Source organism: Aethalodelphis obliquidens, unplaced genomic scaffold, assembly GCF_003676395.1.
Source record: "Aethalodelphis obliquidens isolate GAN/ISIS:26980383/991018 unplaced genomic scaffold, ASM367639v1 scaffold36, whole genome shotgun sequence".
Taxonomy (NCBI): Eukaryota; Metazoa; Chordata; class Mammalia; order Artiodactyla; family Delphinidae; genus Aethalodelphis; species Aethalodelphis obliquidens.
This window is the reverse complement of record NW_020837980.1, coordinates 2,794,535-2,821,732: the sequence shown is the minus strand read 5'-3', so window position 1 is coordinate 2,821,732 and position 27,198 is coordinate 2,794,535. Positions and strand designations below refer to the sequence as shown.

The 27,198-nt window shown below is 37.4% G+C and overlaps 1 protein-coding gene across 16 annotated transcripts in view; it reads right to left on the bottom strand.

Annotated features, from left to right (window-relative positions):
• The window catches only part of CAPRIN2 (caprin family member 2), a 41,913-nt gene extending 21,029 nt beyond the window's left edge, over nt 1–20,884 (bottom strand). For 6 of the 16 annotated variants that reach the window (XM_027129305.1, XM_027129309.1, XM_027129307.1 and 3 more), the window contains exons 1-9: nt 20,712–20,841; nt 19,332–19,597; nt 17,284–17,346; nt 9,956–10,042; nt 6,347–6,421; nt 4,807–5,045; nt 3,469–3,551; nt 1,269–1,436; nt 209–252 (exon numbers count right to left, since the gene is read on the bottom strand). In XM_027129305.1, coding sequence (XP_026985106.1) covers nt 209–252; nt 1,269–1,436; nt 3,469–3,551; nt 4,807–5,045; nt 6,347–6,421; nt 9,956–10,042; nt 17,284–17,346; nt 19,332–19,583 — 1,011 coding nt within the window. In that variant the 5' untranslated portion in view covers nt 19,584–19,597; nt 20,712–20,841. Of the gene's footprint in view, nt 1–208; nt 253–1,268; nt 1,437–3,468; nt 3,552–4,806; nt 5,046–6,346; nt 6,422–9,955; nt 10,043–17,283; nt 17,347–19,331; nt 19,598–20,711 lie in introns of those variants that run through there. The other 10 variants (XM_027129312.1, XM_027129316.1, XM_027129311.1 and 7 more) reach the window with 9 other exon arrangements.
• Nucleotides 20,885–27,198: the final 6,314 nt, after the last annotated feature.

Below are 27,198 nucleotides of genomic sequence, written 5' to 3'. Positions count from 1 at the left end.
GCAGGCATTGTTATTATCCCCATTTTATGTAGGAGGATAACAGACACAGCTGGGCTATATATCTTGCCCAAAGTCATTAAGCTAATAAGCTGCAGAGCCAGGATTCAAGCTTAAGCAGTCTAGCTCCAAAGCCTCAGCTCCTAACCACAACAATATACAAAAGTCTCAAAAAACAAAATTGACTGAAAATTACCTTTCGGTACCTTACCTCTTGTGGTTGTATCTCTGGCTGTGCAAGTTCCATAAGAGACTCTGAGAAGATAAAAGGAATATTAAATAAGTACTAGGTAAACTACAAGTTTTTAGACTGATTACACTGTAATTCATTCCGGGCATATTTCAGAATAGTAACAGAAAAAGGATATTCAGAATAGTAACAAATTTCAGAATAGTAACAGAAAAAGGATAGTGCAATTAAGTACAAATTAAGGCAAATTTCAGAATAGTAACAGAAAAAGGATAGTGCAATTAAGCACATTCAGGGCAGGAGTAATTCTCACTATTGGGTGCTGGTCAAAAGCATGTGGTCTGAGGCTAGTTGAAGCTAGTAGCTCTGCTTATATAAGACACTTTTCTGAAGTCACGTTGTAGTTAAAAACTGATTTCTGACTGAAAATAGGACTATCTCCTCTTACCCACAAACACAGCTTCTTTCAAGTTGGATTTATAGCTCTGGTGCCATGGGGTAAACGAGAAATATTCGAATCTTGCTAGTGGCTACCAAAAGGCTGCTTGGACTACCTCCTTAGAAGTAGTATTTCTTAAATAACTCCAGCCTCAACAATAAATAGCCAAGGTGCCATTTATTCAAAGTATTTCTTCCCCAAGAAAAGTGGAATTTTGAAAAACATTATTTCTTTTACTGATTTTGGCAATTTTTTTCCTAAATCAATATGTTAACCTTAGATTATTTACATTCTTGTTCTATACAGTATTGGAATGTACTATAACTCACATTTTAAACAATGGTTTTAAATGGAATGATCCTAATAGTTTAACAAAGAATTCAAATTCCATAAATGCCTCATTTTAACAGTGTACTCTCTTGTAACAAAGTATAACCTAATGTTTCTATTAAGGTTGACTCTGCAAATCATGGTAGTAAAGCCTAGAGATGTGTCCTAAACCTAGGCTTATCCTGGGGCAAGTAAAGATTTCTATGCATGTAGAAAATAAAATTAAAATAATCATTTTACAATGATTTGACTCATTTTGGTTAAGTGTTAAAAATGCAACCACTATAAACAATTTCAGAGATCACAACAAACCTGACTCTTTGACAGATTCAGTCTTCGATAATTGTTTTTTCTTCTCTGATTTTATTAGCATTTCTTCCTCCAATGATACCTCTTTTTCCTTAGCATTTTTTGGAACTGGGATACTTTCAAAATAGCCTGAGTTCAACAATTTAGATAGTAGATCTTTCATGTGTTTGTCTAAGAAAGAGTGATTAAGACTTCGTTATCACATAGCCTAATAGTTCATGGAAAATTATTTGGAATAGAAATCGTAATTTTATCCTAGTTGTAGTATGTCATTATAACAGTCTACACTGAGGGTATTCAAAGAACTGGTCGTACCATGAAAAGGAAATATGCAGTCCATCGTTACGTCATGCTGAATCAATATAAATTTTAAAAATCAGAATCCCAAAGTTTAGCAAGTCACTTAAGTTTCCCTGGGCCTCCATTTACACCATTTGAAAAATGGCTAAAAATCAGAGACTCCAATCAAGGACTTTATCTAGTATGTTATAAAAGCACACATCTATTCCCTGAGCTGGGAGAAAAGTGATTCCTCCCATCTGCCCCCAAGACATCACAAAAAGCAATTACTCTACCTTCCCCAAGTAGTTAGGCTTTAAGAGAAATAAACAACACAGTTCCTCAAACATAAACTTTAGAAAAACCTATTTTGGACAACCTCTAAAGAATTTTTAAAGTATAAAATTCCATGATTAAGATTTTACTCTTGAGTTATGCTATATTTCACTCCTAGCACATCACCATTTGATGATCAAGAAAAATCTTAAAATGATGTTATTAAAGTCACTGTACCATAAATAGGTCTAAAGTCTATTTTATTTTTAATATCCACTAAAAACATAATTCCCAAATTAAGCAGAGTTCTCATACTTGATTTGGGTCTACTATTCCTTTCACAGAAATACTGTGACACACAGATGACCTTTTTTTTTTTAAATCAAATTCGAGGTATAATTTACAAAATTCACATTTTAAGTGTACATTTTTAACAGATGTTAACAGTCATGTTACTTCCACCATAACCACGATACAGAACATTTTAAACAACTCAAAAAGTTCCCTTATGCCCCTTTTATAATCAATCTCCTCCCTCTACTCCCTGGCAACCACTGACCTGCTATCGTTCCAGTTATGTCTTTTCTAGAATTTCATATAAATGGAATCATACAATATGTTCTCATTTTTTGTCTGGCTTCTTTCACTCAGCATAATTATTTTGAGATTCATACATGCTGTTTCAGTATCAATAATTCATTCCTTTTTTCATTGCTGAGTAGATTCCATTGCATGAATATATCACATTTTGTTTATTAATTATCAGTTGGTGTACATCCGGGATGTGTTCAATTTGGGACTATTAGGATAAGCTGGTATGAACATTCATGTACAAGTACTCATGTGAATGTATGTTTTCAATTCTCTCCGGTACCAGAAGTGTAACTGCTCGGTTATATAGTAAGTGCATGCTTAATTTTATAAGAAACTAACAAACTAGTTTCCAAAGTTTTTGTATCATTTTGCATTCCAGCCAAGCAATAAATTTCTGTGGTTTAAACTTTAAAGGACTTAGAAATTGAGATAGTTATTCATACTTAAATATTTTTAAAAAGGAAGCAATCACTAGTAACAAAAATGTTTACCAGCTTCCAATGAGTTTTCATTATCCTAAACTAGTACACAAAACTGTGTACTTCATGTCCAAACATTTGTACTTGGTCATTTGGCCAAAGCCTATCTAGGAAGCCAAAAGGACTCTTTCTCCCCAGATCATTTCCAGACCAATAGACAACAATATTTCAATAGACTATGTAGCCAAATCATTCTTATTTTCTTAAGCAGGTCTGATAGATAAGCCTTGATATTAACAATATGTGGATTTAAGATTTGTAAATAGAACAGGTACTACCACGCACAATAGAGAACTGAACCCCAAAATGTTCAAGCACTAGTCCCTAGCTCTTGTTCCCAAATGACAGTGACTCGTCACCTCAAAACTCTCCCTAGGCTCCATTTTAGCGAGTACAATTATACAATAGCTGCTTTTAACAGAACTAAACAAAGATATCATTCTGCCGATGAATCTAGTATTGTCAGACATGTAAGTTCTGATGGACTGACACAGTTTTGGCCCTCAATATCATACTAAACTCCTAGATGTAAAGTTTAGTATTTACTGCATAAGTCCAGAGTAGAGAAAACTCACATGTCGTTCCTACCACTGCTTTCTCACTACCTTCCAAAAGGTCCCAAAAGTACAAGGATGACTGCTCCATCTGGTCTTCAACACTGACAAGGAAAAGCAGCAGCAGAACAAAGTGGCTTTAGAGGCACATATATTTATATATGGAGCAGTACAATTTATACAATATAACCCATCAACAATTAAGACATTCAATGTTAATTTTGTGTTTTTTTACTCTTTGGAAATGAAAAATTGAAATTTTATAAAAGATGACTAAATACCCATTTATGGATTTCAAACGTTCAGCATTTTTCCTTAAAACAACTAAAATAAAGATTTTACCAAATACAGCTATTAAGGAATAGAACAAAAAGAGTTTAAAGCAATCAGTGTGGTATCCTTCATTATCAAGTATATGCCCTAGATAAAAAAAAAAAAAAAACAGTGGAATGGAAATATTAAGAGCTACATTTGTCTTTAAAGAGAGCAGCTCATTTTTCAAATTGTTTCACTTACATTTCACATATTAAAGTAAGCCACATTCCTTGGATCTACCAAACTGAAGCAAGAGAAGGAAGCATCCAAATAGGTAATGATGATGGAACAGACTATTGGGATGGGAATAAATATATATATATGGCTATATATAAGTAATTAAGAGTTTTATCAGGTTTCTTCCTGCACTGATAGGGCTAATTTCTAAAGCAGTTGAAATCTAACTGCTTTTGCATGGCTAACAGACACAGCATTGAAACAACCTGTATCTAACAAACCAAAAGCATACAGCTTCTGCTCATTAGCTGATTTACTCCATCTAAGCAAAAACAGTAAATAGATACTGTAGGAGAAAAAAATTGGGTTGCCTCAATTTGCTGGTTTTATATTTTAAATTATCAGATTTGTTTCTCAGTATTTACTCACAGCCTAAGAAGAACACTCAATAATTCTTACTTTGACAGTTTAGTGATACTAATCAAGTTAAATTTTATTCACCTCCACTTAAGTACAGCAGTAGTAAGGAGGCAAAGACTCTCAGGTAACACAACAGCCTGATATAATTACAAAAAATTTTTAAGAATATACATAATTAGTATTATGGTTAATATCTATACAAGGTTAAAACTTGATCAGACATTTTAAAAATCAGTGTTACAATAAAGAAGCAGGTTAATGAGATCATTCAAATTCACTTTCTTAGTAGACAGGCTATCAACCTCGTGAGAGTCTGGGCAGACCAACGTTTCCAAAGCTGAATATATATATATACACATACACACATACATATATATATATACATGCTGAAAAGCTAGACTAAAGTGTTATGTGTCCTGTTTCAGGAAAATATTTTCATTAACTTACCTCAGACTTTCATTTCTTTCAGGACAGGTCAATTTTGAAAATTTAATGAGGTAGTCAAGTTCTTTTAAAGGCAAATACACTGCACCATTCAAGCCCCCTTTGAAGTCTTTCTGTACATGTTCCTGCATCAAGTTCTGTAATACATACTGAACTTGAAGTATAGTGCGAAGCTTTTTCTTCTCAGCCTCAAGTTTTAGCATGTGCTCCCTTCTCTGGGCTTTCTTCTGCGCTTTAAGCAGCTGTTAAAACAAACGCTAATTAAGACTGACAACTCTCCACAACCCATACTAGCAATCCATTCGTCTACAAAAGTCCAATCCCAAAGAGTTGAGATTAGATGATAAATCTCAAATATATAACACTGACTGTGAAACTGACAAGGTCATTTAACCGCCTGCTTGCTTTTTGAGCTAAAGAAGTCACCGAGTACTTAGCTGGTTTGTCTCAGCTAACCAAAGCTAAAGAAGTCTAATATGTGACTCCCAACCCCAGGCTGAACCTAGTACCTCTACTATCACCATGATGAGAAGCAAAGTACCTATCGTTAATGTCTATATTAATCATAAGGTTTTACTTTTCCATATTATGTATACCAAGCCTTTTTAGGCTAAGTATTTTAAGAAAATGCTTCAGTTTAGTTTGGGGTTTTTTTTAAATCTTATGTTCCAGGGGAAGAGTATTTAAAATGGCTGATTTTCAACCAACCAAAGAAGACTGCTTAAAGCGTAAGGAACTGAAAACCAAACAGAAATAAAATGTCTTACAAATGTAATGCCAAAAAAACAGCCACAGCAAACAGGGGTTTTTTTAAGCAAAACTGAGAGAGTTTTCATAATAGTTTGTCATGGAAACACACATGGAAAATTAGTGGAATGTAAGTTTTCCCTCAAATGCGTGTGTGTGTGTGTGTGTGTGTGTGTGTGTGTGTGTGTGTGTGTGTGTGTAGACTGAGCAGCTCCGAGTCTACTCTAAAGCTTACAACTGTAATACCTTAAAGTCTGATATAATATGTGGGTTCCAAAAGTGGCTTCTCATTTATAAAATACCAATAACAAAAAGTACCATCTATTTCCACTGAGAAACCCAAAAGGTCTTTTCTCCCCATAGGTGTTTTTCTGTTTGTAATGTTTCCAACGTACTGGATATTTTCCAAGGTATGAAAATTAAGATAACAAAAAAAAAAACTTTTATATTTTTCCTATAGATGAGTTAAAGTACTTTGATTCAGCATCAACATTTAAAACTCTACAAAAGAGACATTCATAAATCCTAATCAAGATGGGGCCTTAAAAAAAAAAAACCTCAGGAAAAAGATTCATTATGGCATTATTAATTCCTTTCTACAGGGTATGAAAGCAACTTAATAAATATGACTTGTGCTACTACCAGGGACAAGAGACAATGGCTGAAGATAAAATTTTAAGAGTGAGAAATGGACTGGTTGGGGGTTACGTGGGCAAGGGTATTTTCTTCAGGACGGCAAAGGCTCAGAAAAGCTTTTTCCAAGACCTTAATATGGATTTACACCAATAACACTTACCAAACTCAGCTTCTGCTTGAGAGGAGGAAAGACGATAGAGGTGGCAATTCTAGCTCTCCAAGACAGTGGGATTCCCTTGGACACAGATTCATGATGGTATAAGAAAAGGCAGTTGGTGCTGAGGACATCTTCAGGACTATATCACATGATTACCTCAGATCTCTCTTTGGCCACCTCCCAGGGTTGGATTAGGTGTTCTTATGGGCTCAGGTCATCCTGAACTTCCCCTATCAAAGTATCTATTATATGAAATGCTTATCTTTTTCTTTAGCTGCATCCCCCTTACGCTTCAGCTCCATGATGGCAGGGACCATACCTCTGTTGTTCACCAGTATATCACTAGTACCCAGCACAGAGTCTGACACATGACAGAACCTCAAATATTTATCGATTCTATCAGGTATCAAGTAAGAAACATGCTGTCTCCTACGTCATAATCAGATGTCATGAAAACCACTGACAGCAGCCTATTCTTATTTGTGTGGAAACTAAGAAATCAGGTGACTTCTCTTCTTTCAGTTGAAAACTGATTTAGAAAGAAGATATGAAGTAAACTGCTGTCAACCAATAGCACCGAACCATAAAATTTATTTTCTGAACCATGACTTAGAATGATAAATCCCCAAAGGACAAAGCTCATATCATGAAGATAAAGAGAGATGTGGTGGGCTGAAGGCTTCCAACTTTAGTTTGAAGGGAAAGAAGAAAATGCTACACAAACTGCAAAACAGGCTACCATAGAAGAGGTCTGACGAAAGAGTTAAAACAGAAAGCCCCCAAATTCCTAGGCTGGAAGGTACTTCGCTATAAAAATAGTGAACCTTGGACTTCCCTGGTGATGCAGTGGTTAAGAATCCGCCTGCCAATGCAGGGGACATGGGTACCAACCCTGGTCCAGGAAGATCTCATATGCCACAGAGCAACTAAGCCCGTGCACCACAACTACTGAACCTCTGCTCTATAGCCCACACGCCACAACTACTGAAGCCCAGGCACCTACAGCCCGTGCTCTGCCACAAGAGAAGGCACAATGAGTAGCCCCCCCCCCACTCACCGCAACTAGAGAAAGCCCACGCACAGCAATGAAGACCCAACGCAGCCAAAAATAAATAAATTAATTTTTTAAAAAAAGTGAACCTCCATAGGTGCCTGGCACATGGATGGTGTTTAAAAAAAGATTTAAATCTAAATATTTGCAAATGAAGCAACTGACAAAGGATTAATCTCCAAAATTTACAAGCAGCTTATGCAGCTCAATAACAAAAAAACAAACAACCCAATCCAAAAATGGGCAGAAGACCTACATAGACATTTCTCCAAAGAAGATATACAGACTGCCAACAAACACATGAAAGAATGTTCAACTTCATTAATCATTAGAGAAATGCAAATCAAAACTACAATGAGATATCATCTCACACCAGTCAGAATGGCCATCATCAAAAAATCTAGAAACAATAAATGCTGGAGAGGGTGTGGAGAAAAGGGAACCCTCTTGCACTGTTGGTGGGAATGTAAATTGATACAGCCACTGGGGAGAACAGTATGGAGGTCCCTTAAAAAACTACAAATAGAACTACCATATGACCCAGCAATCCCACTACTGGGCATATACCCTGAGAAAACCATAATTCAAAAAGAGTCATGTACCAAAATGTTCATTGCAGCTCTATTTACAATAGCCCAGAAATGGAAACAACCTAAGTGTCCATCATCAGATGAATGGATAAGGAAGATGTGGCACATATATAAGATGGAATATTACTCAGCCATAAAAAGAAACGAAATTGGGCTATTTGTAATGAGGTGGCTAGACCTAGAGTCTGTCATACAGAGTGAAGTAAGTCAGAAAGAGAAAGACAAATACCGTACGCTAACACATATATATGGAATTTAAGAAAAAAAAATGTCATGAAGAACCTAGAGTAAGACAGGAATAAAGACACAGACCTACTAGAGAATGGACTTGAGGATATGGGGAGGGAGAAGGGTAAGCTGTGACAAAGCGAGAGAGAGGCATGGACATATATACACTACCAAACGTAAAATAGATAGCTAGTGGGAAGCAGTTGCATAGCACAGGGAGATCAGCTCGGTGCTTTGTGACCGCCTGGAGGGGTGGGATAGGGAGGGTGGGAGGGAGGGAGACGCAAGAGGGAAGAGATATGGGAACATATGTATATGTATAGCTGATTCACTTTGTTATAAAGCAGAAACTAACACACCATTGTAAAGCAATTATACTCCAATTAAAGATGTAAAAAATAAATAAATAAATAAATAAAAAGAACATGATACATTGAAAAAAAAACACCTGAGTGGAAAATGAAAATTTGACAGGGTAACTCAGAAAAGAGAGTTAACAGAAATTTTTAAGTATTATAAAAATATACTTCAAACCTCCAACCAGAAGGCAGATATAAAAGATCTTTTTTTTAGCACAATGGACCAAAACTAAATAAACTTAACATATGGGGGGTGGGGGGACGGGGAATCAATCACACAAGAAAAAAAATGACTTAGAAGTATTGTATCTAAAACAGCCTAGAAGTATTTAACAACTGTGAAACTAACAGAAAGTATTATAATTAAGTGATGAATAAGTAAACACGAGTTAAAGTGTGCTATGGATAACAAAGCTAATATCATCTTAGACTTGCATTAACAGAATTATCCAGAAAACAGAAGGAAGTGTCTCTATACTACACTATTTTAGGTTTCACAATACCTTTCAAAAGTTAATTAAGTCAGACATCCAGAAGAGAGCAACTCAGAACTATATTTTACAAGGATTAAGATGGTAGCTGTCTTCAGCTTCAGAATGATGTTTTGGGGTTTTTATTTTTTTATTGGTTCTTTTTTGATGCCACAGGAATGGAGAAGAGAATTTTAATTCGCCAAACAAGAAAATATCCCAAAAGTAGAAAAGACTATCTTATGAGGCATGCTCCCCATCTCAGAAATGAATTTACCAAATTATTTCCTCAATTGGTAGAACATGATCTTTCAAGGGCCATCTAACACTAAGATTCTAAAACAATGAAGAATACTTCATTAATGAATGCTTAAGACTTCACTATTAATTACTGATTAAATCTGTGGAAGAGAAAAGTTTGAGTTGCCAACACAGAGCAATTGAAACAAGCAGTGGGACCAGACTTAACGCTATTTAAATGTAAGATGAACCATAAATTTTCCTGGTAATGACTACCACGCTCTCAAGAAGAGTCTACCAGTAACGCTAAACTTACAAGCCTATGTAATATAAATTTTCAAGCCTATATTCTAAAACGTCTTTAATAAATGTTATCTGTCAAAATAGTTTTCATGCCCCTTCTCAATGATTTCCGTAATTCCACAGTGAAATAATACACATTAGATAACTAACACTTTATTCACAATGCCTCATATTCAGATAACATTTGTGCTGAGACTCTAGAAATCTGAAAACACTAGTTCTTCAGAAACTATACTCCTCCCCACCTCCCCCGATAAAATATCAGCAGGAATGAGATGAACAATAACCAAACACCATTATCAGACACTTGATATTTTCTTCAAGATCAGTGGTTAAGTTCGTTTTTGGAAAAGCAAAGAAAACATACTCACATCTTGGCTCAGTCCAGAAAAGGTTTTCTGAAGCTCCTTGGCAAATTCTAAGTTATGTAGCACTTCTTCATATTTCTCAACCGCTTCCTACCGAACAGGATAAAAAAAATCAATTCTGTGAACTTCTAAGTACAAATATCTCAAAATAAGTTCCTTAATAACAGCAGAGGAGATTTAAGACTTTAGGAACTAGCCATTTACTATACATACTCAAAAAAAGTATGGAGAAAGTATTTAATAGAAGTTACATAAAGTTAAATTTAAAAATTCAATTGTTTATGCTAGAAATCTGAACCATAATAATAATAAAGCTGACTATCTATAAAGTCTAAGGTCAGAGAGGCCTGTGGGTTTTAAGAGCACTGAGCCAATAGGATTCCTCTGTCAATATTCATTCACTACACAAATATATTACACAAATAGCACAGTGAGAATCACACAGATGAAAGCAACCTCAAGAAACTTATACTATGGTAGGAAAGACTTGTAAATAATTACCTATAACAGACAAATTAAGTATTGTGACAGAAATATTGTGTGTATATATATATATATATATATATATATTTTTTTTTTTTTTTTTGGCCACACCGTGCAGCTTGTGGGATCATAGTTCCCCAACCAGGGATTGAACCCGGGCCCTCAGCAGTGAAAGTGCAGAGTCCTAACCACTGGACTTCCAGGGAATTCCCTGTAAATTTAAAGAGGAAAATTTTCTTTGAGATTTCACAGATGAACGAAGTTGATAATTAGAGAAGGGGTAGGTTGTTTTGTTTTGTTTTTTAATTGGGGTATAGTTGTTTTCCAATGTTGTGTTAGTTTCTACTGTACAGTGAAGTAGAATTCCCTGTGCTATACAGCACGTTCTCATTAGTTATCTATTTTTTTGGTGGGACTTTACCTCAAAGGGCCATTATGAAACAGAACAAGATGGGGAACTTGTCCAATCAGACAAAGGCATATTACAAAGCCTCCATGGTTAAAATAATGTAATATTCCACTTCTGGGTATCTACCCAAAAGAAATTAAAACATATGCCCACTTAAAGACCTGTAAGTAAATTTATATAGTACATTATTCATTATAGCCCAAAATAAAAACAATCCGAATATTCAGCAACTGGTAAATGGATAAGCAAAATGTGTTATAACCATACAAAGGAATTCTAGTTAGCAATGAAAATAAATGAATTACTGATACATGCTATAACATGGATGAACCTCAAAAACGTAATGGTAAGTCAAAAAAGCCGGATGCAAGACTTTATTTTATATGAAATATCCAGAAAAGCCAAATTTATAGAGATAGAAAGCAAATAAGGGCACAAAAGAGAACTTGAAGGGGTTATAGAAATGTTCTAAAACTCGATTGTTGTGATAGCTGCATAACTCTACAAATTTACTATAAATTATTGAATTGTACGTTTACAATGGGTTAATGTTATATTTATGATACCTCAATAAAGCTGTTTTTAAAATAATCTGATAGTACTACGTCTTTATAAAGGTACAGAACAATAGGAACTCCTGTGTACTCCTTGTCTTAGCATAAATTGGTACAATAATTTTGGAAAATAGTTTAACATTTTTACTATGAAGTTAACTATGGGTATACCCTACAACCCAATGATAGGTATACACCCTGAAGAAATCTTACACCTGTACCTCAGTAACACATATAAGACCAATCAAAGTAGAATGCCAAAAAATAAACAACTCAAACATCCATCTATTTACAGACTACTAAGTAGAGAAAAACAGATGAAATATAGCTACTTGCATCAATATAAAAATCCTAAACATAATGAATAAAAATGATAAACTGAAGAATATACAGTATAACATTTATCATAAGTTTCAAAAAAGCAACCCTAACAGATTTAAGGACAACAAATTAGTCCTGTTAAAACAAAAGAAAGGGAATGAGGGGGAAAAAGTTCAAGGTCAGGTTACAGGAAAGAGAGTTCTGCAAAGGAGCTTCAGTGTTGTTGGTAATATACTACTTGGGTTGAGCAGTGGGTTCTGACACTTGCTTTATTATGCATTGTAACTTACGTGCAATACTTTGTTTGGACTACATATTTCTTAATAAAACAGGTAGAGAGGCCTTCCAAATATAGAACCAAGAATGCACAGATAACATAACCATATCATACAGTCCTCAAAGGGATGTAAAACTAAAAAGGAATACCGCTTCATATCTACTCCCAAATGGTATTAACTTTGACTCAAGAAAAGCAAAATCAAATGGGAACTACCTCGACTTCCCATCATCAAATGTGGATCCATCCTTTCTTTCTCTCTTTCTTTATATACTGGAGGAGATGTCCTTCCACCTGTGCCCTGGATCCTATTCAATTCTGCCTTCATGGGAGATCTTACTCTGATTCTCTCTTTAATGTCTTGAGCCTCTCCCTCTCTGTTGATGCTGAAACCAGCATTTAACAAGTTCAAGTCTCCCCCAACCTAAATAAGAAAAATAAAAAGTGCCTTTCTGGCAACCACATCCTTCCAGTCTCAGACATATATCAAAAATGCCTACACAGTTTCCATTTCCTCCTCAGCCCTTATCAACCTGAATTGTTTCCACCATTCCACCAGAACTGTCCTGGCTAAAGTCAGCGATGTCAGTCCCATCCTTTAAACCTATGCATCTTGTATAGCTCTCATTTTGGTTAACTTCTCAGAAGACTTCAACATAAAGGCATCCTCCTGCTCTACTAAGATCCCTTGTTTTTTTGTAACACTAACTTCCCATTTCTCCAGCTTTTTATTTACCGGCAATTTTTCCATTAACTATTCTCACCTCAGTTTTTAAGCACTTATAAAGATAATAGGACCTACATCACAGAGATGTGCAATTTAAATGATTTCACGTTTATAAATCACTGAGAATGATGCCTGGCCCGAAAGTAAGTTCACTATCAATATTTTTAGCCACTATCAATATTATTATCCAAACATGAAATGTCAGATTTCTTTAGCATTCTGTCTTACGCTTCTTTTCTGCTTTCTATACTCTCACCCATGATAGTCTCATCTTTTCTCATGGCTTCAATTAGCAGCCATACAGGTGATAGATCTGTAGACTAAACTTCTCTATGCTCCAGACCTTCTCATAAATACTTACTAGATATCTCACCCTTTAATGTTTCACAGGCACATTAAAATCAATGGTCCAAAATTGAGCTCTTTATCCCATCCTCCCAAAACATTCTTCTCTCCCGGTGTTTCCAAGCCCAATAAATGGTTTTGCCATCCACCCAACTGGTCAAGCCAGAAACCTGGAAACCACTCTTGGTTCTTCTCTCTATTCCTACACAGTACCAAGCTATGTTGATTTTACCTCTCAAATCCAACTACTTTATTCAAACCCCTCTGCCACTATCTTGGTACCAGCTCCCAAAAGCTCTGACCTAGACTACAGGTATAGCAGCTGAAAGCATCAAGTACCCTTGCCTTTTGCTCAAGCACTCACTTGAGTCTCGGTTTTCCGTTTCAAATCCAGACCTGAATCAAAATAGACATTAAAGTTACAAATGGGACTCTAAAAAACTTCATTAAGACACTTTTCTTACTATTTTAAAGGAGAAATCTAAGTTTATGTTAGCAATAGTGAAATCTCAGAAGTCTATAGCTTAGTCTCAACAGGTTACTTAAGAGTTACTACCAAAAGAGGTTATATTAGCTAGGCACATATAATCACGCAGATCATAGAAAGCTTTATTTACAGTATTACAAATAACTGTTGGGTTGAAGAAGAAATACAAACTGAATTACAAAACTTCTAGCCAACAATACTGAAAACAGTATCAAATCAAATCTATAGTATCAGCCAAAGCAGTGCTTGAAGTAATAGTCACAGCTTTAAATACATATAGGTTGGTGGCGGGGGGGGGGAGGACAAATTAAGCACTCAGCTTAAAGATAGAAAATGAAGCAAATAAACCAAAGGAAAGCAAAAAGATAAAAGGCATAGGAGAGAAAAAATAAAAGCTGGCTTTAAAAAAGAATTTTTTTAAGCTACTCACTAACTTAATTGAGTAAATGAGGAAATACAACCACACAAAGTTAGAAATAAAGTAATACAGAAATAGGCTTTTATAAATAATTACTTTGTCCCAATCTTTGCAAATAATTTTTTAAAACTGGATGAAATATTAGTGATTTTCAAGGAAAAGTTTTAAAAAGTTGACTCCAAAAACAATAAAAATCTAAACAGATCAATTTTCAAAGAAAAAATGGAGAATATTTTCAAAGCACTCCCACCCAAAAAAGAACCAGGCTGACAGTTTGAGAGCATTTCAACCAAACTTTAAAGTATTATGGAAACACTGACACCACATTAATAAAGAATGAACAGGCAGAGCACAGATGTTTAGAGCAGTGAAACTATTCTGTATGTTACTATAACAGTGGATACATGCCATTACGTATTTGTCAAAACCCACAGAATGAGTTGAACCCTAATGTAAGCTATGGACTTTGATGATGATGTGTCAATGTAGGTTCAATTGTAACAAATGTACTACTCTGGTATGGAATGGTGACAGCTGAGAAGGCTGTGCGTGTGTGGTGGGGTCAAGGGGTATACAGGAATTCTCTCTACTGTCGGCTCAATTTCTAAAGCTGCCCAAAAAATAAAGTACACTAAGAAAAAAAGAAGCAAAAATAAAGGCCCCAGAAGTATCTATATTAAGCTAAACTGTATACAGGCTTCAAGAAACTATGGACAAATACAAAGTAACCTATTAGAATCATTATTTTGTAAGATGAGAAATGAACAGAGGAAGGACAGGGTGAAAGAAAAACTATCTTTTTTAATATTTCCTGATTTCTAAACTATGTGAATTACTTGCAACTTTAAAAACTAAACTTAGAGCTTTTAAATTAAGTACTATACTACTGACAACAGTTCTCTGAGGGGTCAGATTATAGATTTTTTTTCTTCTGACTCATCTGCATTTTCTAAATTTCTACCTTAAGTATATATTCCTTGTATGAGATGTTATTTCTCAAAAGTACCACTAACTATATAATTAATCACACCTAAAAACCTAACATTCAATCACTTTGTATTTAGTAAATCTATATGTAATACATATTTAAATGCCTACCATATACTATAAACCATTCTAAGTACTAGGAAAACAACAGTGACAGACAAAATCTCTACTTTAATGGAACTTACAGTGTAAGAGAAGGAGAGATAAAACTTTACAGTTTGTCACAGAAGCACTTTTATTAAGAAAATTAAAGCAAGGAAAGGAGCAAAAGAGTGTGAATGGGGGAATGGAGGTATGGTATTGTCAGGACATGCGTTACTAAGATGACCTTCAAATAAAAAGCTGAAGGAGATTGGGAATGGAGCCATTTAGACATCTGGGAAAAAAGCATCCCAGGCAGTAAGAACAGCACATGCAAAAGCCCTGAAGTAGAAGTGTGGCTGCGATGTTTGAGGACCAGCAAGAAGGCCAGTGTTGCTGGGATGAAGCCAGCAAGAGAGAGGAGTGCAGGAAATGCAATAAAGATGTAAAAGGAAGTGGGGAGCACATTCCGTAGGGCCTTATAGGACATTTTGCCACCATGATGGGAACCAATAGGGAGGGACTTTTGAGCAGAGGAATGACCATCTGACTTGTATTTGAAAAGAATTACTGAGGCTACTATGTTAAGAATAGACTTGGAGAGAGAGCAGAAATAGAAAAACCTGTGAGGAAGCTGTTACAGTAATGCAGATGAAAGGTGATGTGGTGTGGAACAGGAAGGCAGAAGCAGAATTTATGAGAAATGGTCTGTTTCTGGATTTATTTTGAAGGCAGAATTGACCAGACTTGCTGATGGGCTAGATATGAGGTATGAAGAGAAAAACGAGAAATTCTCCAAGGTTTTGGGCAACTCCATCCTTCTAATTCATCAAGCCATTAACTGACATAGTGAAGGTTAAAGGAGGAACAGGTTCTGGGAAGCAAAATGAAGTCAAAGATGTCAAAGACAACTGGACATAAGAATCTAGAGTTGAGAGGACTCATCTATTGGCAATATAAATTTGGCATTTGTCAGGATATTACTCAAGAAATCTAAATTAATACTATAGAAGCAACATGTAGTTGTGAAGGCAGTAATGAAATGCTGAGATTAAAGTTTACCTGGCTGGAGCTCTGAAATATAGCATATCCTCGACATTTCTTACAGAGCTATCATGAGAACCACCAACCTCCCCACTCCCATCCCCTATGTTTCCCCAAAGTCAAAAACACTACTGTAACAGAACATTTCCTCCAAGGGTATTTACACAAAGGGAAGTTTCATCACTTTAAAAGTTATCGAATATACCATGACTACTTAAAAACAAAGCCATGTTGAAACGCTGAAATGTCCAGCTAAGTCCTTTCACCAGCTATCTAAGCCCATCATTCTCGGAGCTCAGACAATTCAAATCTGTGCCTCAGCAAAACTGTAATTTACTACATCACAAAAATTCGAGGTCAGTGAAGAACAGCCAATATGGCAAGGGAAAAGCCCTTGAATACCAGGACCTATGATTCACAACCAAAAATTTTAGTTAAAAAAGATAAAAGACAATAGATCTACAAGCTAGATCTAATAAGTTTTAGATTAATTTTGTCCCCATCTTAGCCAGGAGATGTGATCAGGTCAAAATGGCAAACATCAATAAAGCATCTTTTAAATTTTCCATATAGCAAAAACTCTCCTTCACCATATTAGATAAAATTTGCAATTACCAGGTATATCATGGGAAGGTAAACAATATTTTTAAATGTGGTAAATAGTTATAGTAAGATTTAAAAAAAAAAAAAAGGCCCAACATCTATCTATCAGATAAACATGCCTCCTGCGAAGGAACATGGCAATTCAGGATAGAAAAGCAGGGAGAAACCATCAAAGGAATTAGAGGGAAGCAACTAGAGAAAACCAAGGTAAGCTGTAGTAAATATTCTTTTATATTTCAGAGCAGAGAGATGTTAGGTTTAGAAAAATAGAAAGCTAGATGATTCCCTGCTCTTCTCCTTTAGTCCACTCTAGTGAAAGGTTAATTTAAATCCATACGTTAACTCTTAGCGATAGTCTACATTTTCCCTCTTATTTGACAACACACACACCCATCCGTACACCATCTACTAGTGCAAAAGAAGTAAAGTCAAAACTATGAGATCTAATAGGTGAAGACAAAGTCTTTGAAAAATCCAGTGGATACTCACTCTTCTTTTTTAGCCTATCAAATCTTTGGTCTCCCCCAAATTCATCTAGAGTTTTACTAAGAAAAGAAAATCAGTAGGTCTGGCCAAAGGATCATAAACCACTTACCAACTGGTCTGGATTAAGTTGCTCTCCATTTTTCAGGCGATCCTTGTAATCTTCCAGTTTGAGCTACAAAAGAGAAACTTGTATCTACTACAACCTGATATAAAATTCTGAAACAAACTAAATACCAGACTGTTCCTTATGAAAACAAAGTTCTTGAAGTTAGCTATCAATCTGTAAGAATAACATTTTACTACGAGGCAAGCAGAAATTGTAGGTGAGTTCCAGTCAGGGAAAAAAATATTACACACAATCAACATTAGTCTGGAATTACAAAAGTTAAGCAGTAATAAAACCTTTTTCTCTTAATGGCCTCTATAATTAGACTACGTGACACACAGGGATTTAATCAATCATATGCTCCTAACCCAGTGGTGCTCAATCAGGGGCAATTTTGTCCCCCAAGGTTATACGACAATGTCTGGAGACATTTTTGGTTATCACAACTTGGGGGATGGGAGGGAGGAAGAAGGTGCTACTGGCGTCTTGTGGGTAGAGGCCAGGGATGCTGCTGAACATCCTACAGTGCAAAGGACAGCCCCCCCAACAACCAAGAATTATCCAGCCCAAAATGTCAATAGTGTTGAGACTGAGAAGTCCTACTCTAACCTCATACTGAAACTGTTACCTGTTGAATTATGTAGGCATTTGTTCCATAGGAAACTTCCTAATGGAAGTACAGAAATGTAAAATACTTCTTTTCTAGAATTATAGTAGCCTCAACTTGCAGCTATTTTTCATATAAAATTTGATATTTAAGTAAATAGATGACAAATTAATTGCATTTATTGTCCACATAATAATGACATGACCCTTTATGGTATTCTAAAAGCAATGTTTAGGCTCCTTCCATATTGGCTGGATAGCTTTAAAATGCTCTTCCAGAAGCTTGAAACAAATGTATAAGTACTGACCAGATTGGTATTCACAATTAAAGAGGCACTATAGTTAAACTGAAGAGCATTATTATACATATATATGTAGTTCCTCCACCTGGGGTAAGACATTAATGAGTCTCTATCAATAGATCCTGCTTTGACTAATTTCCCACAGTGGCAGGGGATTTGTGCTGACCCAGGCACACTCACCTTATCACACTTGTGATCAACTGCATGCATTCAAAAGACAACTGGTGAGAGCTGGGGCTACAGAGAAGCTACTAGTAACTGGCTCTTCTTCACTACCTTCCTAGTGTGTGTGTTGGTGGGGGGGGGGGCGCCAAGGGAGGGGAGAAGGGGGAGGAAAAAAGAGTCAACCAGACTCTTAAAAATCTCTTCACCCTCCTCCATTAAAAGCAACTTTCCTAGGGTTTAACTAGGTCTTGGCATAAAAATATTTAAGAGTTCCTAGGTCCAGATAGTTATTAACTCACCTTACTATCCCAAGCAAAAGAGAATCATGACACAACAAAGCTACGTGCAGTACTGTTTCACAGGCTACATGACTCAGGAAATGAAGAATGATTTGGATCTTTACATCAGCATTTACTGTAACGTTAGGCTGATTATAACCCTGAGTAACTTCACAAGGCTCTCTACAATGCTTTCACCTACCAATCTTAAACGATAACCTAGCAACACAAAAATTAGTGCTAAAACATTTTCTGGCTCTACCATCATTAAAGCTTCCAAAGACTGCAGCAGCTATACTGCAATATCAACTGCTGCAGAAACTCACAAGGAAAACAAGCTAAAAAATTCAGACTATTACTCATTTATGAAAAGAAACATTAATACTACACTCAAGGAATTAATCTGACGTAAAGTAGCCAGCTCTTCAAGTATTTCAACAGTAGCATGCATAATAATTTTACCATGAAGAATATTTTTATTCAATTATTCTGACAAATCAAACAGAAAGTGTTTAATATAGCCAATATTTAGCCCACTTGTACATTTTAGCCAGCTAAATCTCAAGGTTACTTAAATCTTTAGGAAAAAAATCTTTAGGAAGAATACCTATGAGCCCTGATAGAAAGCAAAAATGCCAGTTCCTTAACCCTTATTTAAGATGGTGCATATACAGGGCTGGGAGGAAAAAAAAAAAGTTACCTTCTTTTTCTCGATGTTTCTGATTTTGTGTTTAAGGCATATGAGTCCATTATCAATATATGTCTCATATGCTTGGGAAGGAGAGGCAGCAGAACCGAGAGCAGGCTGCAAGGGGCTCATGGCCCGCTGGCTTTCCCCATGCTGACTGTGGTTCACTTGGGGCTTGGCTGACTTCATATTCCCCTCCTTTCCCTCCTCCGAATGGCCTGAAGGTGACTGGTAACCAAATGGAGATGAAGAGAGTTGCACCATTGAAACAGATGAGTCTGAAAGAGGGAAGAAAAAAACAAAGTATAAAAGTCAATTACGACTAGAGGCTTTAAATTCCCTGAAAAGTCTAGACCCACGCCCTCAAAATTCTCTTCCACAGAAGTGAGCTCAAAACCTAATGATGCTTTAAATACCACACTTCCATTTCACTACCTTGAAGGCAATTAGTGCCACGCACTGGCGCCTTTACGTAGGCAAAAATCTACAATATGGGGGACGTTTCCAGAAATTCAATTTCCCACACAGGGAGGAAGAGCCGCTAAACAAGCAGTGGCTTCAGAGCTGAGGGCAATCCACATATTGAATAATTTCTATGGTCAAGTGATGACACACAAAAAATAAGCCTTCCCCATCGGGACAAGGCAGCCATTCGAAACTCTCTACATTATCCCTCACCAGCAGCCCCGACCCCAATCACTAACAACGACTTTTAAAAGAAAATCCCGAGCACACACAATTCTTTTAGAGCTCTCATTCACTAAGTGAAGAGAAACTTCTTGAACAAGAATGCTAACTTCCCTTTGATTGCTCTGGGGCCTATAAGGCAAGTCCGTCACTACTGGACATTTAGAGCGAGGTACTCTGTGAAGCTGAGACCGCCCCGAGTTGGTGTTCAGTTTTGTTTAGACTAACCACTCACATCCAACCGGTTTAAGGGCTCATCCTGGCGAGTCTTACACCGTCCCGACCGTGACCCTAGCTCCCCCTCCCCCCCCGCGCATCAGCGCTATTCCCCCCACTCCCCTTGAGGAGCATCCCCAAAGCAAGGGCACAACAGGCCCCAGGCAGCCGGCGCGGATCCCAAGCCCCTGCAGGGCCCGGGCGAGAGGCGCTTCTACGCGACGGGCCCTCGGCACCCCGAAGGCAGCGACCCCCGCCCTCCCCACAGTCCTCCGGACGCCGAAGCACACGGCCGGGGCCACTTCTGCAGGTGCCTCTAGGAGACCGACCTGCAGTAAGACGCACGGGCCACCTGCCCTCCAGGGCCCCGCCCCGAGGATGCCAAGCCGCCCCTGCACTCACGGCGGCGGCCGCCCAACCCTGCCCACCCACGCGGGCCGGCCACCTGACCCCGCGCCGCCGACCCAGGCCGCGGCAGCCAGGCTTCACCTCCGCAGGCCGCCGAGGCCGCTGCCGCCGCCACTGCCGCAGCACGGGCCCGCCTTCGAAAGCCGGCGGGAGCCAGGAGAGCTGCGGAGGTGGACCAGCGCCACCCCGCACTCGCGTCTCCTCCTCCAGTCTCCTCCCTCTCCCCTCGCTGGCCGGGTCTGCGGCGCCGGACGCTCCGCCGACTTAGCCGCTCTCACCTAGGCCCGCCCTCAACCCCGCACGGGGCTTATATGGGCGCGCCCCGCCCCCAACCGCTCTCCCAGCCTCGGGCCGCCGCCGCCTCCTCCTTCCGGTTCCCAGGTCCTGCAGCCGCCGGCCTCCGCCCGGGGGGCGTTTGCGCCAGGCCCAGCTGCGGCGCGAAGTCGGTCGCGAGAGGGCGCGTTCTCCCAGCGATTGCGCAGATTGCGGGGCACCAGGTGGGCCTGCTGAGTCGCCGCCGGGAGCTGGCGGGCCGCAGACCCGGCAGCCCTACCCGACCTTGATGATTGCATCCAGTAACAATTGGATGTGCGACCTTGAACAGGTGATTTCGATCACTCGAAAAGCGCAGCGAGCCCTTTGTGGAATTGCCAGTTAAACCGAGCTTGAGCCTCTGGTGGTTGAGGTGGGCACTGTTGAAATGCAGGGATGCCTTTGACCCCCAGATTCCATCCTTCACAGTAGGACGGGGAAAAAATCAGTTTCCTCAGAAAGGACAGCATGTATGAGCAAAATGCTCCAAACCAGCGTTGCCATAAAAACGGAGTGGGTGACTCCGCAACCTTCAGTAACAAGATTTTATTTAGGCTGTGTCATTTGTTGCTTTGAAACAGATTAATTCGTTGTCACTCAGAGAAAAAGCTGATAAAAATCTTGGTAAGGTTGCATCAAATTAAGAGAAAAGGCTGGAAATACATCAGTGTTTCTGAAGGAAGTTATGGTGTTTCTCATACCAAAAGAATAAGAGGGGAAAAAAAGAAAAGAAAAACAGGAATACCTACCATGTGTCCAGCTATTACACCAAATAGAATTGTTTTAGGTCCTGTCCTTGGGGCTCTGATAAAAGTTATTTAGACTAGCAAGAGAAGAACAGAGAAAAATCAGAAGTATAGTCAAGGAAACCAAAGTCCAGTTTAAAAAGTGTTGGGGAAACCTACACAAAAATTATCATGTTTTTTAACATTTCTTGATACAGTATTTTGCCAGTTTTTATCTGTGTTCTTTTCCGTCTCTGGAAACCTATTGTACCTTAATGTTTCATTTTAGCTTTGAATCTCTGAATCCCATATGTGACCTTGAGGGTCAGACAAATACTACACTGTCCATTTGTTTCGTTGTTTACAACCAGAGATAGAGCAGAAGCTGCTAAACGTGAGGGGAGGAAGCAAAAAAGTGGACAAAGTTAAAAAAAAATGTGAAGGACACACTTGGATCAACGATCAGGCTCAAAGTTACAGCACAGATTATGCCTGTTGTAGCCTGAACTAATAGTGAACCTCAGAATGGTATTTCAGACATATTAATCATTAAATGTTTGCCTTCTAATTGACCAATAATAAACTATCCCTTGGGTCATATAGATCTAGCCATAGATCCTAAATATTCCACTAAATGAAATAATTCTGAATAAATCTATACAGTTTTATTTCCCAACATATTTCAGAAAATGAATCAAGGATGCAAAAGCAAACATAATTAAATTTCAAGTCTGGTAAGGTACCATCTGTATAAGCACGGCATAACATTTGTAGGAGATTGTACCTTATAGATAATGTTGCAGTAATGTTTTCTGAAAAAAATGAAAAAGGTGATTCAGAAAAAAGCTTTCCTGCTAGAAAAGATCTTTAAAGCCAATGAATTCAGTTTATTTTGAAAGCACGTGCCCCCTCAATTTTTACTTGTTAGGGCTTGTCTATATTTTCCCCTCCCCCACTCCCTATTTTCTACACCTTGATTTGCCTTGCCAACAGTGAGGCAGTATTTGTGAATAGCCACCTCTAAGCTTAGCAACAAATTACTATATTTAAATGTGATTTTAAAAGTCGTTTCAAATCAATGGGGAAAGAATACATTCATTCAACAAATATGTTTTGTTATGTTAGTTATATCTCAGTAAAGCTGGGGAGAAAACCAAATATTTATTGGGCACCAGATATGTGTTGGGTACAATGTTGAGTGAGACAAATATAGCCCCTGCCCTCATGGAGCTGAGTGGGAATTCAATAAAAGCTGCAGGAATAAATAGCAAAAACAACAAACTCAAAATAGAAAAACAAAAATACTGAAGACTTATAATGGATCATCTCATTTCTGTAAAAACAGCCGAACTTTGCATACCTTGAAAATGTGAAGGTTTTAAATATGCATTGTCTAGCAAATGCATGGTTCCTATAGGAATGGTTATGCTGTAGTCACTTAAAATTAATGTAGCTACGTATTGTTGAAGCTGGAAAGATTAATTCACCAAAGGATGTTGAAGCTGGTAGCATATGAGTGGAGATATGAGAAATTATCTTGTATATTTTGTTACCAGTGATAGAAATCTGCTTCTCTTTGGTTCTACAAGGCTTTCTGGAGCGTTGCCACAAAAAGGTGGGGAGAGGAGAAAGAAAGAGAGAGAGAGAGGGAGGGAAGGAGGAAGGAAGAGAAGGAAGGAAGGAAGAAAAGGCTAAGAAAGATTCTCAGGGAACAGATAACATAGTAAAATTATTTAAAATATTGCACTTTCACATATTTTCAGTTTCATTGAGTGTCTCTTCAAATACTTGAGGAGAGAAAGTTATGTAAGTGAAGGACTGACCAATACAGCCTTCAGTCAGAAAAAAAAATTTTGCCATAATTCTTTGAAGCATTATAACAGAATTCTTATAGTTTCTAAGGTTAATATTTTTGTGGGCTTATTATTTCATGAAATTATAGCACCACATTCCCAGAGGTTTTGTTTAAACTATTTTTATGGTATTGGAATTAATACATTAACAGTGTTTCACCGGTAAGTCCCTTTGAAATAAAAGTTCTTTGAAGAGAAACGATCAGTTTAGAACTTGTGGATGTGTGTGTGGTTAATAATATCAAGAGCGGGCCTCCCTGGTGGCGCAGTGGTTGAGAGTCCACCTGCCGATGCAGAGCACACGGGTTCATGCCCCGGTCCGGGAAGATCCCACGTGCCGCGGAGCGGCTGGGCCCGTGGGCCATGGCCGCTGAGCCTGAGCGTCCGGAGCCTGTGCTCCGCAACGGAAGAGGCCACAACAGTGAGAGGCCCGCGTACCGCAAAAATAATAATAATAATAATAATAATATCAAGAGCATAAAAATACTATTTGTGTCCAACTTTGAAATCATTGTAAAGGGTCAACAGCACAGACTTTGGAACCACACACACCTGGATTTGATTCTTACTAGTTCACAGTGATCTTAGGCAAGTTACCTAAATTCTCTGGGCTTCAGTTCCTTCAGCTCTAAGAGAAAGACAATAATAGCTGCTTAATGGTGTCATTAAGGACTTCATTTCATTTATGAAAAGTCATATCCTCTGCTGAGGTATTTCATGTGCTTCTTTTCCAACAGTGTGAAGCCCAGCATTTCTCCTGGTATCCTGAGGAGAACTAGAGAATCTTAGGGCTGTGAAACCTCTCCCCTTATTTTAAAGATAAGGTAAATAAAGCTTCTGGACATTTGGGAGTTTTCTGAGGACCTAAAGAATCAAGGTCTCCTGCCCACTAGTGCAAAGTGCATTCCAAGCAGCTTCAACCCTTTTCCTTGCTGCTTCCATAGTGAATAAAGGGTAGAAACAGAATTACACTGACAAAACTAGAAGCACAAAGAATAAGCAATTAGTGTTACTGTATCGTCAAAGGAATTTTTTTTTTATGTTCTGGCCGCACAGAGTGGCATGCAGGATTTATTTCCCCAACCAGGGATTGAACCAGTGCCCCCTTCAGTGGAAGCGCTGGGTATTAGCCACTGGACTGCCAGGGAAGTCCCCTTCAAAGGAATTTATTGAATAAGACATTGTAAAATAGTCATATCTTTTGATCCAATAGCCCTTATATTAGGAATCTCCCCTATGGAAATAATGAGAGATGCAGACAATAATTTATTTATAAAAATGCTAATCACAGCCTTTGTTAAGTGACAAAAAATTGTAAACAAAAACATAGGCAAAGTAGGGAAATAGCTAAATAAGGAGACTCTAACCCATGAATTATAATTCAAGCAGTACAAATCTTTTAAAATAATATTCAATGGCATGATATTATACAAAGTAAACAAAGGCAGGATAATAACATAAGACATTGAATACAGTTGTGATTTTGTAAAATATTTCATTTTAAATATGCATGGAAAGGCTAGAAGATATTTTCCTCTTTATTTTTATAGTATATGTTTATTTTATTTATTTTTTAAATATTTTATTTTATTTTATTTTATTTTTGGCTGCACCACGTGGCTTGTGGGATCTTAGTTCCCCAACCAGGGATCAAACCTGGGCCCTCAAGCCATGAAAGTGTGGAGTCCTAACCACTGGACCACCGGGGAATTCCCACATATGTTTATTTTAGATAGCAAAGTAGACCCAAGAAATTTCCCCAAAACATGGAAAATACTACTCTTAATTTTTTGTTTACATCCTTCCAGACTTTATTTCCAAGCAAATATCTATATAATCTTTTTACAAAAATAGGAATGTACTAAACACATTTGGCAATTCAGTCATTTTCACTTAAAATGTGGTACACATCTTTTTATTAAAACAAATTTTAACTTTGAGTTAGGTTTGAGTGCTAGAATTTTGTATGATGTTACTTATCTTCTTTTTACTTTCCTGTGAACAAGTTAGAAATTAGAAAAACAATAAATAACACTTTACTTGAAGTATCACTTAGATACCTCATTATTTAACAGAAATGTTAATTGTCCAAATGGAACCACAAAAATAATATATAATAATAAATATTTGAATAAATGGTAATCTCTATAATTCTTCCCCCCATAAAAGGACAAGAATCCTAAATGAAACATGAAAAAGTTACCCTAAAAGAAAGCCTAAAATAGTACAAGTTATTTTGTCACTTGAAAAACTACTTTTTATCCACCATCATATTGTTACCTCAGAATTTCTCACATAAATTAATTACTCATCTTTAATAAGCAATACATCTTAAAAGAGTTCTATTTTTTTACATGTGACACTGAGCACAGCAAAAAAAGAAAAACATAAATAAATTAGACTTCATCAAAACTGAAAAGTTTTTGTGTTTTAAAGGACACCATCAAAAAAATGAAAAGACAGTTCACAGAACTGGAGAAAATATTTTCAAATCACATACCTGATAAGGTACTTATATCACCAATATATATTATATATATACAATGTTATAGTTTTTTTCTGGTTATCTCTTTTTTTTTTCCTTCATCTTTATTGGAGTTTAATTGCTTTACAATGTTGTGTTAGTTTCTGCTGTACAACAAAGTGAATCACCTGCATGTATACATATATCCCCATATCCCCTCCCTCTTGAGCCTCCCTCCCACCCTCCCTATCCCATCCCTATAGGTCGTCACAAAGCGTCGAGCTGATCTCCCTGTGCTATGCAGCTGCTTCCCACTAGCCATCCATTATACATTTGGTAGTGTATATATATCAATGCTACTCTCTCACTTTGTCCCAGCTTCCCCTTCCCCTCCATGTCCTCAAGTCCATTCTCTACGTCTGCATCTTTATTCCTTATATAAGAATATACAAAGAACTCTACAACTAAATAATTTTTTAAAAACCAATTTAAAAATGGGTAAAGAATCTGATTTGGCATTTCTGCAAAAAAGATATACAAATAGCCAATAAGTACCTGAAAAGCTGCTCAACATCACTAGTCATCAAGGAAATGCAAATCAAAACACAGTGAGATACCACTTCACACCTACTAGAATCAAAAAGACAGATAATAACAAATGTTGTTGAGGATGTGGAGAAATTGGTTGGAATTCTCGTGCACTGCTGGCGGAAATGTAAAATAGTGTACCCTCTTTGGAAAACAGTTTGGCAGTTCCTCAAACAGTTAAACATACAGCTTCCATATGACCCAGCAATTCCAAGTATATAGTCATATATATATATATATATATATACACACACTCAGGACAAATGAAAACATATCCCCACTCAAAAATTTGAACACAAATTTTCACAGCAGCATTATTCAAATAACTACAAATTAGAAACAACCCAAATGTCCATCAACTGATGAGTGGATAAATAAAATGTGGTATACCCATACAAAGGAATATTATTCAAGCATAAAAAGGGATGAAGTGCTGATACATGCAAAAGCATGGATGAACCTTGAAAACATGCTACAAGAAAAGAGCCAGACATAAAAGGCCACATACTGTATTATTCCACTTATATGAAATGTCCAGGGTAGGCAGATCTATAAAGACAGAAAGTAGATTAGTTGGTCATCTAGGGCTTGGGGGAATTTCTAGGGGGAAATGGGGAGTGACTGCT